The sequence below is a fragment of the Diabrotica virgifera genome, chromosome 8 (genome assembly GCF_917563875.1).
Source record: "Diabrotica virgifera virgifera chromosome 8, PGI_DIABVI_V3a".
NCBI classification, from domain to species: Eukaryota; Metazoa; Arthropoda; class Insecta; order Coleoptera; family Chrysomelidae; genus Diabrotica; species Diabrotica virgifera.
Window position 1 is genome coordinate 102,220,102 of NC_065450.1, and position 17,698 is coordinate 102,237,799.

General features: G+C 34.9%; 1 protein-coding gene across 1 annotated transcript in view; it reads left to right on the plus strand.

Annotated features, from left to right (window-relative positions):
• The first annotated feature begins 762 nt into the window (after window positions 1-762).
• LOC114333306 (uncharacterized) overlaps window positions 763-17,698 on the plus strand; it is a 78,525-nt gene continuing 61,589 nt past the window's right edge. The window contains exon 1 of the mRNA XM_028283166.2: window positions 763-1,393. Coding sequence (XP_028138967.2) covers window positions 763-1,393 — 631 coding nt within the window. The remainder of the gene's footprint in view (window positions 1,394-17,698) is intronic.

Sequence of the window (17,698 nt, forward strand, 5' to 3'; positions counted from 1 at the left end):
AACTGCCCCTGTTCCAGTGTTCCCATATATCAAAGTTTATCCGACTAGACACCCTTAAGCTATTAACAAATTTTCAGCTTGCTATTAATCAACTTTTTTTTCATACGCGGGATCCAGACCTATAATCCACGGACAATTTCCAGGCGAGTTAATATTGAGCATAATAGTTATTGCTTATGTATTTAAGAAGTTGTTTCGCAGCTACATTTTTTTTTCACTTGGGTATGCTTTTCGTTTTTCACTTGGGTATACTTACTGCGAAATTTCGACCAGAATAGAACTTGCACGAAAAAGCTTTATTAGCTAGCGTTCTGTATTGTACAGTAGAAGTCTGTCATTGACCACACGTCTAAGAATATTCAAGTGCTACGTCTGGTCCGTTTTGTTCTATAAATGTGAAACTTGGACAACAAAAATAAAGAATCTGAAGAAATTAGCAGTAGGGATAGTCATAAGCTCGACTTTAGCTCGGCTCGGCTCGAGGCTCGGCTCGTTTGACGAGCCGAGCTCAAGCCGATTTGTTTCCTGCCGAGCCGAGCTGAATTCAAAACGAGCTGAGCTTTCCTTAACGAGCTTGTCAATATTTCAGCTAATAGTTAATACTGCTTCTAATTCATTTATTTCTGCTACAACTGGTACTTTTGTTTGAGAATAAGTAATTCACACTACAAATATGTAGTGTGAATAACAGTTAAGTACAAAATAACGATTTGACTATTAAGTAACGGGAGTGAATAATACATGCACGCTGCGCCACAAAAAATGGCTTCGAATTTGGAAGAATTGTTCCGAAAAAGTAAAAAAGTGTTTAGATCGCCTAACAAAACCCCTAACGAAGATAACAAGCTCGATCAAATTATTAAAATGATGCATGACTTAACCAAAGAAACAAAAAATTTAACAACGGAAGTAAAAGAGATAAAGAATGAACAGAGAAAGTACTGGGAGGAATTAAACGACCTGAAAACAGAATTGGAGAAAGTTAAACAAGAAAACCAAACTAAACACAAGGAGAAGGAAGAAATGAAAAAAGAGCTAAACGATATGAAAATACGTGTACAAAGACTAGAAAAGGAAAGGAAAGTAAATAATGTTGTAATACAAGGCTTGACAATAGATACAATCGATAGAAACGCACTGAAACAAGCTGTAGGAAACTTCATGGAAAAAGAAATGAATATCAATGTTCAAATCGAAGAAGCTATCAAACTGGGAGAAAAAACATGTTTGGTCAAACTACAGAACAAGTTTGAAAAAGAAAAGATCATGCAAAATAAAGCTAAACTAAAACACATAAAAGACTATAAAGTGTATATAAATAATGACATAACAAAAGAAGAACTACAAACACAGAAAAGTATAAGACAAGTCGCAAATGAAGAAATTAGTAAGGGTAAAAGTGTTACAATAAAATATAATAAATTAATAATAGATGGAAAAACACACAAATGGAATCAATATAGCAACCAACTAGAAGAAGACCAGGGAAACCCAAAAAACCAACAGAAGATGAAAATACACAAACAAAAGCACAAATCAAGACAGACAAGGCACAGAAAAAGGAATTGAGCAAGGACGAAAATAGAAATAGAGCAAAAACGAAAGATAAACATGAAATAGACATAAGAGAGAACATATTTATAGGTGCATGGAATGTAAGAACCCTACACGAAACCGGCAAATTGGAGCAGGTAAGCCAAGAAATTGATAAGTACAAATTAGACATTGTCGGACTAAGCGAAACAAGATGGAATGGTAGTGGATCAACCCGAGTAGGTGACCAACAACTAATGATATATTCTGGGAACACGGATGTAAATGACAAACACGAAAAGGGAGTGGCAATACTGCTAGCCCAAAAGGGGAGAAAGGCTCTAGTGGAGTGGGAACCAGTGTCAGAAAGGATTATTTGGGCGAGACTGAAGGCAAGATACTATAACATAATAGTAATAAATGTATATGCTCCCACAAATAAAAATGACTAAAATGAGAAGGAAGAATTTTACGAGCGACTACAAACAACGTTTAATAGGATTAATAATAAATATTGAAGAGATATAAAAATAGTAATAGGAGACTTTAATGCAAAAATGGGCAATGATAATAAAAGGACATGAACATGTGATGGGAAAGGAGGGAATCGAAGGGAGAAACGACAATGGAAATCGATTAATCGAATTTTGTGAGCAAAATGAGCTTTTCATAGGCGGAAGTATCTTTAAACATAAGCGGATACATAAATAAACATGGAAATCACCAGGAGGGAGATACAAGAACCAAATAGACCACATAATAATTGAATATAAATGGCGAAGCTGGCTGCAAGATGTCAGGAGCTTAAGAGGCGCTGATGTGTGATCAGACCACATGCTAATCAAAGCGAGACTAAAAATGAAATTAGCCAGAGATAAAAACCAAAAAATCAGCAGAAGGAACAGGTACAACGTTGATGCCCTAAAACAAGAATGTATAAGAAATAAATTCAGTGAGAAACTGGCAATTAACCGAACAGCATCACAACAAACTGGAGAGTCAGTCGAAGAAACATGGAAATATTTTAAAGAAGTGATGATTAATACAGCAAAAGAAACAATCGGATTAAAAAGAAGACAAAATAAAAAATGGATTACCAAAGATGCTCTACTACTGATAGAAGAAAGATAAAAATCAAAGAAGAAATTCTACAAAAGGAAGGATCGGAAGAAGAGAGGGCACTTGAAAGGAAATACAAGGCAAAAAACACAGAAGTTAAAAAACAAGCCAGAAAAGATAAAAGAAACTATATAAATGAGATGCTAAATATATCAGAAGAAGCAGCGAAAGAAAACGACTTACGAACACAATATACAATCATACGAAACTTAATAGGAAAAGCACAACGAAATATACGAGAAGTAAAAGATAAACAAGGAAATAGAATAAAAAATGAGAAAGAAATAATACAAAGATGGAAGGAATACTTCGAAGAGATATATGCTAAGCATGAAATAACTCAAATCATAGAAGATGAAGTAGAATCACCAGAGCTAGAAGTGAATACTGGAGTAATTACAAGGGATGAAATTGGAAACAACCTAAAACTACTAAAAAATGGCAAAGCCGCAGGAATCGACAATATACCAATTAACATAATAAAAGCAGACACCGAGCAGTCAGTAGAGATGCTACATACACTTTTGAATAAAATATGGACGGACGAAGAATTGCCAATGGAGTGGAAAGAGGGATTGATTATAAAAATACCCAAAAAAAGGAGACCTGAGCAAATGCAACAATTGGCGTGCAATAACACTACTAAGTGCCACATCCAAAGTGCTGACCAAAATCATATTGGAAAGATTGAAGCCGGAACTAGACAAAAAACTGAGAAACAACCAAGCAGGCTTCCGTTCCAACAATTCCACTATTGATCACATCTGCACCCTTAGAATTATCTTGGAACAAACAAATGAATGGAATAAAGATATAGATGTGGGTTTTATCGAATTCGAAAAGGCCTTTGACCGTGTAAATAGGGCATAGATGTGGAAAATTCTTAGATTATATGGGATACCAGTAACAATCATAAACTTTATGAAACTCTTCTACGAAGGATACAAAGCCAAACTAGAACATTCAGGTGAAGTAACAGAAGAAATATCCATAGAAAGTGGAGTCAAACAGGGTTGTGTACTATCCCCTACCCTATTCCTTATTATGATAGATTGGGTAATGAGAAAAGTAATCGACGATCGAACAGGCATCAGGTGGAACCTTTTCAAACAGTTAGAAGATCTCGAATTTGCAGATGACATCTGCCTGATAACTGAACACCGAAATCATATGCAAGTAAAAATTGACAAATTGACACAAAACTCCGACACGATCGGACTTCGAATAAACACAGAAAAAACTAAACTTCTAAAAAATAATAACCATCCAAATAATAAAATAATGATAAACGGTAAAGAAGTAGATGAGGTAGACAAGTTCATATATCTGGGATCTGTCATGGAAAGGAGCGGGGGGTGCAAAAAGGATATACAGACGAGAATAACAAAGGCGCAACACGCATTCAACGCTTTAAATAGAATTTGGCAAACAAACGAAATATCGGAAACAACAGAAATTAAAATCTTTAATAGTTGCATTAAAAGTATACTGGTCTATGGAGCAGAAACATGGAAACAGGACGAAAATACAACTAAAAAACTACAAACATTTGTAAACAAATCTCTAAGAAAAATCTTGAAAATATACTGGCCAAACAAAATAACTAATACAGAACTATGGGAAAGGACAAAGCAAACTAACATATCTACTACAGTCAAGGAAAAAAATGGAAATGGATCGGCCACACTTTGAGGAAAGACCAAAGCAGCATAGCAAGACAAGCACTTGAATACCAACCAGAGGGGAAAAGAAAGATGGGCAGACCAGACAACAGCTGGAAAAGTACAACAACGAGAGAACTAGAAAAAATTGGACTAAGATTGGGGCGAAGTCAAAAAGAGAGCAAAAGATAGAAGAGAGTGGAGGGAATTAGTTCACAATTTATCCAGAGAATAAAAACAAAAGAAGATGTGCTGTCCCGGCCAGACAGCAATCTTACACTTTTGGCCAAGAAACGCATAAGCGACCAATACTCCACAAGGAGGGATGGAACGAGAGAGAGAGATATATTTAAAAAGTTGTTTCGCAGCTACATTTTTCACTTGGGTATGCTTTCCGTTTTTCATTTGGGTATACTTACTGTGAAATTTCGACCAGAATAGAACTTGCACGAAAAAGCTTTATTAGCTAGCGTTCTGTATTGTACAGTAGAAGTCTGTCATTGATCACACGTCTAAGAGTATTCAAGTGCTACGTATGGTCCGTTTTGTTCTATAAATGTGAAACTTGGACAACAAAAATAAAGAATCTGAACAAATTAGCAGTAGGGATGGTCATAAGCTCGACTTTAGCTCGGCTCGGTTTGTTTGACGAGCCGAGCTGAATTCCAAACGGGCTGACCTTTCCTTTCCAGTCCAGACCACACACGAGCCACGAGCTCAACCCGAAGCTCGAAGTTTCTATCTCGAGCTGGGCTCGAAATTTAGAGTCGAGCTCAAGCTTGTCAAAAGCTCGGCTCGGCTTGGCTCGAGTCCATCCCTAATTAGAAGCGTTCGAGTTGTGGTGTTAATGTCGCATGTTCAGAATCTCGTGGACAGCACATATATCCAACGAACGTGTGCTCGAGACCATGCACAAAGAGCGAGCATTGATCAACGTCACAAAAATGAGAAAGGTTCAATACTTCGGTCATATTATAATGAGAGGACCTAAATATCGCTTACTCCGGTTGATCATTCGGGGCAAAATCGAAGGAAAACGCTGGGTTGGAAGAAAATAACTGCCCTGGCTGCGTAACATTAGACAATTGAACAATCCCCAAAAACTATCCTATCATCCCCTACAGCAAATCTCACCCCCGAGAAAATGATGAAACTAGAAATTGCATCAGAATATTCTTGTTTTCTAGAATATAGTATGGAATAATAATGTTGGAAGTAGGTCTACAGTGCAATATGTCAAATCTAAAAAGATTCCTAATTTCAATTAACATTTTAAACGCTATCTAATCATATAAATGTAACACACATTATTGTTCGCTATTCTTGTTCGCTAATAGCCAATTTGGCTGAAGCGATTTTTGTTAATAAAAAAAATAATAAAAAAAAATGAATAACCATTTTCAATAACCATTACCGTGCTGAGCAGATGGGACGTGAATTGTAAATTGTAGAATTCCCTCATCTTCCTTAGTCTCAGCATTCGTATGGCTTGCAAATTGTAGAAGCCTCGGAGGTGTAACCAGAGAAGGTTCCCATTGTTTTCATTCTGGTGGGATGTAGAATAGCATTATGTTGTTTTATATGCCATTAGAGTGAAAACTTAGTCTTTTTGCTAGCAGTTGCCGCTAGGGCATCTATGCCATTTCGTTCGTTGCAATCCGGGACTGCACGCTGGGGTTTGTTTTGGTTGGATCGAGGAGAGCAGCATATGTGCCTCCTGATGAGAGACTAATAAGTTTCGAAACCGGTAGGGGTGCTTGCAGCACTCTCTGATTGGACTAGAATATGGTTTGGCTGTGTTTTCGTTTTGCAACGAAATTGAAAATGGTTATTCATTTTTGATTTACATTTACTCTGTGTGGAGTATGAAGGGAACCATTCTCGTTGGAACTTTTTATACCCTCATCTTCCTTAGTCTCAGCATCCGTATGGCTTGCAAATTGTAGAAGCCTCGGAGGTGTAACCAGAGAAGGTTCCCATTGTTTTCATTCTGGTGGGATGTAGAATAGCATTATGTTGTTTTATATGCCATTAGAGTGAAAGCTTAGTCTTTAAAAAAAAATAATAATGTTGGAAGTAAGTTACCTATACCTAAGAGAGGAATCAAAGGCTTTCTTTAAAGACTTTCAAATAAAATATACGGAAAGCCTATGCATTAGTCGGAATACTTGGTTCCAACAAATAGACCAAGTAAAAGAGGTAATTAATTATAGGTACCCATTTTAGGGATAGGTTCCTAAATTAGAGAGAGATATATTTACACAAGTGAGTAGTGAACCAAGTGAACATTGTAGTAGTAGTATTCCAAATACTTACATTGAGAAAGTAATTAATATATGTAGATAGGTGCTGACACGGTAATATAGATACTTTGGCCCATATTTTATTGGAATGTCCTAGATATCAAAGAGAGTCTCACTTCCTTAGAGAGAAAATACAACGTGACGTAACATGCATTGATGTGCCATTGAAAAATATATAATGTATTGTTGTGATCTTGATTATTGATATGAGATAATATTCTTATATATCATTTAATTTAATCAATGCATTAATAATAATCTAATTAATTTACCAGATCACATATCAATATGTTTTCAATCTCGGGGCTTTTTATAAAATTAATTACTTACTTACGTGGCTTCTAAGTATTTCTCAATGGTTCCTAATCGGGATAGGAAAGAAAAGAGTAAAATAATACACACATATGGGTTACAATTATAATCAAAATATTGTTTATTTTATTTAAATGGCAATCACTGCTTAATATTTGCTATATCTTATTATTCTTAAAAATAACATTTACACATGGGAATCTTATTTCCTTTTGGTTTCCAATTGAAAGTTTTTATTAACATTTAACTATTATGATTTATTAGCAACAATTCTATTTAAGTTTGATGAAGCTTTTCTGATATTATTGATTATGTTCTTCAATTTTAAATGTGGTATTTAATACGAAAAACCCATACATTCATGTCCAAACAAATGAGACTGACCTTTTTCTGGTGAACTGAGAATGTCTTCACACAAGACCCGTTTCCTGCTATCCTTGGCTGCGATCAAAACCTCGTCCTGGCTTTCAGTAATGTTCTCCTTTGAAGATTAGCTCGTATAGCTCTCGTTCCTGCTTCTGTCGTGATGCTGTGTTCTACCTTTGTCGAAACTGCAATCAGCTACCGGAACACTCTTGGCTCAAGGAGGTTCTTTACTCTCAACCTGGCCTACCTCTCGTTCCACGATAGATCTCCACACTCACGGAACTACACCGGCTTTCTCACTCTCCGTACACTACCGTCTACTACTGGACTTCACTTCTCGACAGCTCAAAACATTCTGCTCTCTATTTTTCATTCATTCCCATACTTTCTAAATATCCCTTCCAGATTCACAAATCAACCTTCCACCACCAACTCTCATTCGCAGTATTCCTCAAAACCAATTTTTAATCTTTCTAAATATGCTTAATGGATTTCAAAAAAAATAGTTAATTCCCATTCTAAAATTACTTTCTACTATTTACAAATTTTAATGACCTATTATCTACTTCAACTGAGTCTTATTTAGCATAGGCTAATGATCGAACCTTCCGCGAACAACGATAATGACCTATTATATATTTCAACTGAGTCTTATTTAGCATAGGCTAATGATCGAACCTTCCGCGAACAACGATAATGGTACGCGCCATTCACTTTGTTTATTCTCGGCGCATTGTCCAGAGTTTCGTAAGCTTCTTCTAATCACTTCTTAAAATTACATATAACAATTTGTTGTATACAGGTTGTTCTAAATTTATATGCCCGTGGTTGAGAAAATTGAAAATATTTTATATTAAATTGAATTCTGTTTATAATTATCAAAATTTAATTTTCATATCAAATAGAAATATAACAAATCCCCGCCTTGTATTCGATAAAATTTATCTGCATTTTTAAATAAATTTTCTCGAGGCAAAACCAACTCCCTGTATATTTCCTTACTTTAATCTACGTCTTATACCCTAACTTACTATCTACTTCATGTAATTCTGTCTTTTATTCGTGATATTTGTATACATCGTGAATATTATAAATTCCTCGGATCTTTTCCGAGTTCCTGTGCCTCAACTCATAACTATTTATCCCATTTTCATTATTCACGGGCCTTCGAAAACAGGCATCAACTTTGCGCAAATGCCCCCAGGAAGATTTGATACTCGTAATGCCCTCACGAGTACTTTTTCACCCTTTTGGAAAGTCACTGGTCTTCTTTTTCTATTTTGTTCCTGTCTTTGGATATATTTTTCGTTGCTTCGCCGTAATCTTCTCTGTACGGTTTCAATCACCTGTTGATATTCTTTTGGCTCTTGGTCTTCCCATGGCCTTATCGGCAGTACACCCTTCATGATGTATTCTGGGGTCTCTTTTGTTACTGTGCTCGGAATTGTATTTAGATACCTTTCTATTTCCGCCATTTTCCTGTCCCAGTGGCGATGTTGACCATCTGTTGCAATGCGAAGAAATTTCGTCACTTCCTGTATGAATCGTTCCGAAGGATTACTCTGTGGATGCCTGATGCTGACAAAATTTGTCTCTATTCCTCGTTCTCGAAGTTGTCCCTTGAAACGATCATTTCGGAAATACGTTGCATTGTCCAGTAGAATCTTTTTTGGTGTTCCTACTATGGCTATAAAATTGTCGATTTTTCTTAATATTTCTTCCCCCTTTGTGGTGCGGCAACTATATAATTTTACGTATTTTGAAAACACATCCACCATTACCAGAATATGTTTGTTCCTTTTAGTGGTCATAATTAGATCGCTTAACATATCTATTGCTACAATGTCTAGTTTGTTTCGGGCTTCAATATTTTTGGCAACATTTTCGTTTTTGAAATTCCGACTCTTATATTTTTGACATACATCGCACTTCTGGGTAATTTCCTTTGCAATGCGGTAATCCTGTCGGCTGATGTAATTTTCCCTAAAAACGAGCCAAACTTTTCTGCTACCGATATGCCCATTGTCCTCATGTAATTTCTTTATTATCTTTTCGGCCAATGTCTGTGTCACTAAATATAGTTCCTTTCCGTCTATTCTCTTAAAATATATGTTATTTTCTACTTCCGCTCTTCTTTTTTCTCTTTCCTCTAGGTCTTCCTGGTTTGTCCTTATCTCATTTAACGAATATATCCCTTCTTCTTGTATTAATCTATTTAGTCCCACCTGTAGAGTAATTGTTTCCTTTTTTCCGGTGTCCTCATCCCGTGTTAGAGCGTCGGCTATTATGTTGTCTTTCCCTTTTATATATCGGAAATCAAAATCATACTCCTGTAATAATAGAATGCCTCTATGTATTCTATTATTTACTAATCTATTCTTCATGATATGTACTAAAGCTGCATGGTCTGTTTCGATTGTGAATTTTGCTCCCAATAAGTAAAACCTCAATTTGTTTACGCAATATAGTATACCGGCAAACTCCAATTCTGTAACACTATATTTTCTCTCATGTGTTTTAGTCACTCGAGATATAAAACATATCGGCACTTCTTGGTCGTTTTGTATTTGAGACAGAACTCCTGCAAATTTTTGTATGGACGCATCAGTTCGGAGTATAAAAGGTAAATTGTAAATGGGGTGGTATATTTTCGTTCCTTTTGCGAATTCTCGTTTTAATGTTTCGAAAGCTTCCTCCTGTTCTTCTTTCCAATTCCATTTTATTCCTTTTTTAAGCAATTTTATCAGAGGGATTTCCTTTTGGCTCAAATCGGGAATCAGCTTTTTAAAATAATTTATCGTGCCAAGAAAACCTCTCAATGTTTTCAAATTCGTTGGTCTTGGGTATTCATCTATGAGCTTGACTCTGTCTTCGGCTAATCTTACTGTTTTGGTGTCCAATTGAAAACCCAAATAAATGACTTCTTTTTGAAAAAATTGACATTTTTCAATGTTTAATTTCAATCCCGCTGTGTCCAATTCTTTCAGAATTATTTCTATGTGTTCCAGATGACTCTGAGTATCTTGTGAAAAAATTAATAAATCATCGATATAATGAACTATGAAATCTTCATGGCGATTCAAAATGGTATGTAGAGCTCGGACGAGTGCAGCACAAGCACTCTGCAATCCAAATGGCACTACCTTAAACCGGTAGACAATACCATCAATAGAAAAAGCGGTGTAGTTTCTACACTTTTCAGCTAACGGTATCAACCAAAAACTGTGTTTTAAGTCAATTTTAGAAAATATGTGTGACCCGGTGATTCTTCCAAAAATGGCCTCGATGTTTAGAGGTGATTCATATTGTGATACAGTGTGCTGGTTGATATTCCTGGCATCTAAACATAATCTCAATCCTCCATTGCTTTTCTTTACTATCACAATCGGGTTAACATACGGTGAATCACATCTTTCGATGATTTGATCTTCCAACATTTTATTTATTTCTTCTTTCACCTCTTGTCGACACTTGTATGGAATCGGGTAAGTCTTTGATCGAAAATTTCCCAAGTTTTTCACCTCAAATGAATGTTCGTACTTTTTAGCCACTCTGTTTTCCTCATTGATCAAATTTTCGTAGTTTCTTAACATCAACCGCAATTCTTTTTCTTTCCCTTCTCCACATATTAATTTTCTGTCTTCTTTCTCAGATTCTTCACACATGTTTACCGTGCATTCGGCATCCTCGTTTGCATATACCTCCTCTTCAAATACCACTGTTTCAATCATATTCTTTTCACTTTCATTTTTTTGCTTTATTTCTTCTTCTCCTGAGCTCGTCTCTTCTTTTGAGGAATCCCAGGTTTCCTTTGTTTCTGATACTCTCAAATTTTCTTCTTCTGGGCTCAACTCTTCTTTTGAGGAGCCACAGGTTTCATTTTCTTTTATCTTTTTCTGACCTTTTCTCCTTTTTTTTCTTTGTCCTTGCTTCGCTGCCAAATTCATTTCCACTGTTTGTTCTTTACCTGATTCGTCCGTATTTTGTTTCTCATGTTCCTTGTCCTGTTCTTTTTCTTTTTCTTCTGTTAGTTTCATCGTATTATTTTTAAAATCTATCACTACATGTTTTTCTGCCAATTCGTCAACTCCTACTATCATGTCATGTGACATGTTTGGCATTATTACACATTGTAGTGCATACATATTCTTACCCAGTCGTACCATTACTCGTATGCCTTCATTTATAGTTGCCAATGTCCGTTTGTTTGCGCCCATTAAATTTACCCTAGGTATTTTGTAAATTAAATTGGTTAAGTTAACTTCTTCTATTAGTTTTCTGTTGACCAATGTCATTTCAGATCCAGTGTCTATCATAATTTTAATTGGTTTCTCGTTGATAAATCCATCCACAAATTTTAAATTAACTCCATTTTTCTTTTCGTTGTTTCCTGCCAATTTAATAAACTCCTTGGGGTGACAAAAGATTCCTGTTTGATTTTTGGTTTTTAGTGAGCGCCGTCGTGAAAAGACGCCGGTTGCTCATCGTTGTTTATATTTTCGTCATAATGTCTCTCTCCGTCATATTCATCTGTCTGGGTATTATTTACTTCTCTTCTATTTTCTCTTGGTCTGTCGGATCTGTTTCGGTTTTCTCGATATCCCTGTTCATTTTGTCTACCATTATTTCTGTTTTCTTGATTTGAGCGTGTGGTGTTTCTATTCTGGTATTCTCGATTTCTGTCCTCATTCCATTGCCTATTTCTTTGTTCATAATTTCCTCTTCCGTTGTCTCTATTTTCGTTTTCCCTTCTGGGATTAAAATCTCGTCTTGTATAGTCCCTCCTATTTTGATTTCTATCTCTGTAATCTTGTGTTTCTCGGGGCCTGTAATCTTCTCGCGACCTTCTTGATTTTCTTTCTCTTAGACGTGATTCTCTTATTTGTAGGAATTGGCATAAAATATCTATGTCTTTGTAATTTTGCAATGTGATATGGTCTTCCAGCGTTTCCTCGAAATGTCTTGCAATCAGTTCGACTAATTGTTCCGATGAGTAATTATATTGTAAATGTTTTGCATTATTGTAAATTTGCAAAGCATATGTCCTTTCTGAAACACCCATCCTATCATTGTATTTCCCATTTTGCAATTCCTTGTTAATTTCCAATTGTTGGACCTTTCCCCAGAAATAATTCAAAAATTTTTGTTCAAATTGTTGCCAATTGCCGAATTCTTCTTCTTTGCTATCGAACCATAGGCTTGCTTCATATTTTAGATGGTTTCTGATAGTTTCTTTTGCTGTTTCGAAATTTCCGATGTGCTGTATTTTCTTTTTCAGGCTATTTATGAACGGCACTGGGTGTAATCTTCTTACATCACCGCCAAACCTTATCTTCACGTCATCTGTGCAATGTATAACCATTTCTCTTCTTTCTCCGACATTCTGTTGCGTATTGATTTCCGCAATCTTTCTTTCCACTTCTTCTATGTCTGCTTTAATAGCGTTTTGCAACTTGTTTTCCAAACTTTCCATTTCTTTTTTCTGGCAATTCGTTATCTCCTTTATTTTATTTTGAATTTTCATTTCTTGTTCTTTCATCTCGTTTTTCATTGTTGTCAAACTTCCTTTTACTTCCTTTTCATACTTTCCTATGCGTTCCTCCATTTTCTTGTTGTTCTCTTCTATTGCTTGTTTCATTTTTTGTTGTGTTTCATCCATTTTTTGATCCAATTTTTGTTGTGTTTCATCCATTTTTTGTTGTGTTTCATCCATTTTCTGTTGTGTTTCATCCATTTTTTGATCCAATTTTTGTTGTGTTTCATCCATTTTTTGTTGTGTTTCATCCATTTTTCGATCCACTTTTCGTTGTGATTCATCTATTGCTTGTTTTGTTTCTCTTTGATTGTCATCCATTTTTTGTGACTGGAGTTGCATAAGTTGTAATATCTTTTCTAATTCTGACAATTCTTTTTTTCCTGTTTCCATGATTGTTGTGTCTAAAATATCTTCTTGGTCTGAATTTTCCTCTTGATTTGAATGTTCTTTTTGTTTTTTATTGTCTTTGCTTTGGCTTCTTGTCACAGACATTTGTTTTCAAGAAGTACTGTCCCCGCCAAATATGAAATTTTACTAGTATGTTACCAAGACGACTTTTTCTCACCCAAATATTATAAATTGTCAATAAATATATCAAATGTAAATATCGTAAAATAGACAAGGCGAAAACGGCGGGTTCGAAGGGAAAAATATTCCCATGAGATTTTTTTGCATAATCACATTCGTGAGATATCCCAGAATAAGGTTCAAGAAGTCGCCCACGTGAAAAGTGGGCCAATTTTTTTTAAACAATTTTTTTTAATCAAATTGCAAGAATCAATATTTTTGGCCCGAACAATTTTTTCTTTAATTTTTTGGACCATTCTGGACAAAAAATGTCTCTTATAATTTTTCTCTAAAGTTGATCGTTTTCGACTTATAAGCAATTTAAAATTGAATAAAACGAAAAATGGCGATTTTCAAGGCTTAATAACTCGGTTAAAAGTTATTATTATGAAAGTCAATATATGACTAAACCAAAGTTTAAAGCCCCCTCTACAAGATCCTGAAGAAATTTTTGTCATTATTTTATTACTAAGCTGTTATTTTTAAGTAATTATAATAAGCGACATGCACGTGTGCGGCCGCTGTAAATTCTGAGTGCGAGAGAGAAGCCATTCCAGCAGTCCAATTGTGCATCTTACTCGCACTCACATTTACAGCGGCGTCAATGTGATCTAACCGCTCTTTTTTATTAATTAAAAATAACAGCTTAGTAGTAAATTAATGACACAGATTTCTTCAGGATCATGTAGCGGCGACTTTAAACTTTAATTTAGTCACTTTCTGACTTTCATAATAATAATTTTTAACCGAGTTATTAAGTATTAAAAATGGACATTTTCGCGTTTTTCAAATTTTAAATTGCTTATAACTCGAAAAAGATCAACTTTAGAGAAAAATTATAAGAGAGCTTTTTTGTCCAGAATGGTCCAAAAAACCTAAAAAAAAATAGTCTGAGCGAAAAACATTGATTTTTGCAATTTGAATAAAAAAAATTGTTAAAAAAAATTGGCCCACTTTTCATGTGGGCGACTTCTTGATCCTTATTCTGGGATGTCTCACGAATGTGATTATGCAAAAATAGCTCATGGGAATATTTTTCCCAACGAACCCGCCGTTTCCGCCTTGTCTAAAAATAAAATATTAAATCAGTTATGTAAAATTTGTACCTAAAGAGATCTAAAATTTTATGTTATCAAATGTAAGTATCTCACTTTTTACCACAGGCATATAAATTTTCAAATACCGGCTTTACTCTTTCTATCCTTCAAATTTGCCACTAGAAATACTTTTCAATGCTTTCCACGTTGAACGACAGTCGATGTGATCTTGATTATTGATATGAGATAATATTCTTATATGTCATTTAATTTAATCAATGCATTAATAATAATCTAATTAATTTACCAGATCACATATCAATATGTTTTCAATCTCAGGGCTTTTTATAAAATTAATTACTTACTTACGTGGCTTCTAAGTATTTCTCAATGGTTCCTAATCGGGATAGGAAAGAAAAGAGTAAAATAATACACACATATGGGTTACAATTATAATCAAAATATTGTTTATTTTATTTAAATGGCAATCACTGCTTAATATTTGCTATATCTTATTATTCTTAAAAATAACATTTACACATGGGAATCTTATTTCCTTTTGGTTTCCAATTGAAAGTTTTTATTAACATTTAACTATTATGATTTATTAGCAACAATTCTATTTAAGTTTGATGAAGCTTTTCTGATATTATTGATTATGTTCTTTAATTTTAAATGTGGTATTTAATACGAAAAACCCATACATTCATGTCCAAACAAATGAGACTGACCTTTTTCTGGTGAACTGAGAATGTCTTCACACAAGACCCGTTTCCTGCTATCCTTGGCTGCGATCAAAACCTCGTCCTGGCTTTCAGTAATGTTCTCCTTTGAAGATTAGCTCGTATAGCTCTCGTTCCTGCTTCTGTCGTGATGCTGTGTTCTACCTTTTTCGAAACTGCAATCAGCTACCGGAACACTCTTGGCTCAAGGAGGTTCTTTACTCTCAACCTGGCCTACCTCTCGTTCCACGATAGATCTCTACACTCACGGAACTACACCGGCTTTCTCACTCTCCGTACACTACCGTCTACTACTGGACTTCACTTCTCGACAGCTCAAAACATTCTGCTCTCTATTTTTCATTCATTCCCCTACTTTCTAAATATCCCTTCCAGATTCACAAATCAACCTTCCACCACCAACTCTCATTCGCAGTATTCCTCAAAACCAATTTTTAATCTTTCTAAATATGCTTAATGGATTTCAAAAAAAATAGTTAATTCCCATTCTAAAATTACTTTCTACTATTTACAAATTTTAATGACCTATTATCTACTTCAACTGAGTCTTATTTAGCATAGGCTAATGATCGAACCTTCCGCGAACAACGATAATGACCTATTATATATTTCAACTGAGTCTTATTTAGCATAGGCTAATGATCGAACCTTCCGCGAACAACGATAATGGTACGCGCCATTCACTTTGTTTATTCTCGGCGCATTGTCCCGAGTTTCGTAAGCTTCTTCTAATCACTTCTTAAAATTACATATAATAATTTGTTGTATACAGGTTGTTCTAAATTTATATGCCCGTGGTTGAGAAAATTGAAAATATTTTATATTAAATTGAATTCTGTTTATAATTATCAAAATTTAATTTTCATATCAAATAGAAATATAACAGTATTTAAAAACTTTAGTCGCAGTGAAAAGTTTTAAGTAGGTATATACAAGTACGCACATCTATTATTGTGGTAGATCATGTGATTCGAGACGGAGGTTGGAATGTACCCCAGGATGTGGGTGAAAAAACGTGTTATAATTCAGGAATTTTTGAAACCTATCAAGTGTTGTGAAGGACGATGCCAGGAATAACTTCTACTAAAATGTAACCAAAAATTTTGGGAGTTTTTTATTTATGACGTTTTTTATTTGTTAAATTTGCAACTTTTAAAGATTTTTAATTTTGCAGCTTATGGTAGGGGAGCCCAAGCGGGGATTTTTGCAGTTACTCGAGCGCGTCAGATTATGACATGGGGAGAAACCTTGTATCCTGTAAATGTACCTCTACCACATATTGGAACTTAATACAAGTGGAGTTTGTTAAGGAGGGCCCGAAAAAAAATCTATCCTTAGAAAAACTCGAAATCGTCAAATTAAGATAAGGTAAGTTAAGTACATGCAGAACAGTGTATATTTCAAAAATCTGACGGTTTGGGGGCGTAAGGAAATGGGTGAATCACAACGTTTCACAAGAAAAAAGCGAATATTTCGAGAAATAAACGTCAGATCGAAAAACTAAAAATACGTGTTCAATATTTTTTTAAAATCTATCGAATGATACCAAACACGACCCCCACGAAGTGGTGTGGGGGTAAATTAAAAATTTTAAAATAGGAACCCGCCGATCTTTCGCGAAATAAACATCAGATCGAAAAACTGCATAATACACGTATTCAATATCTTTGAAAAATTTATCGAATGACACCAATCACAACCCCCCACGGAGTTGGGGTGGAAGGTTGATATGAACCCTTAATTAATTTGTTTCTGATCCTAGAGATGGCTGTACTGTAGCATGTTACTGTGGTAACATTTTCAACTTAATTGTAGATTTCTACATGATGACTCTGTAATAATGTAGAAACCTGAACACTATTCTGTCCTTACACCCATTGGCTCAATTGGCCCTGTTGCCAAATTGTTTAGACAGTAATTTTATCAAGGCCTAATAACAAAATGTAATGTTAGCAAGAAACATTTAGTCTATGACGTGATGCCGCTCCCGTCTAAAAAAAATTATGGTTCGGTTTCTCTGCGGATTCCTATTCAGAAATGTTCTCTTTAAGGAAATATGAACGCAGGGCGAAATTTTTGGCCAGAAATTGTTTAAAAATTTTTTTTTAAGAAATTTAAAAGATCACCCTTTTTGCTCCGGAAAATATTTTTTTAGGTTTTTGATCCATTCTAACAAGAAAGGTATGTTGTCATTTTTCTCAAAAGTTGATAGATTTCGAGTTAAGGGCGATTTAAAATCTGAAAAATGCGATAATACGCATTTTCGAAGTTTAAAAACTTAGATTTATGTATATTAATATATCTGAAATAGCCAAGTGCTTGTATTAAAGTTTAAACATTTTTTTTTTTTTCAAAATTATGAAGAGTAGTCGGTTCTGTCTTAAATTTAGACCGTTCTTTTTAAAATGTATCAAAGAATATATAGTGAGTAGAAGTTTACAGCCCTGTAACGTTTTAGCATAGGATTTTGCGTTCCAACTGAGTAGGTGCTATGGAGGTGCATATATCTGACAACGTCCGT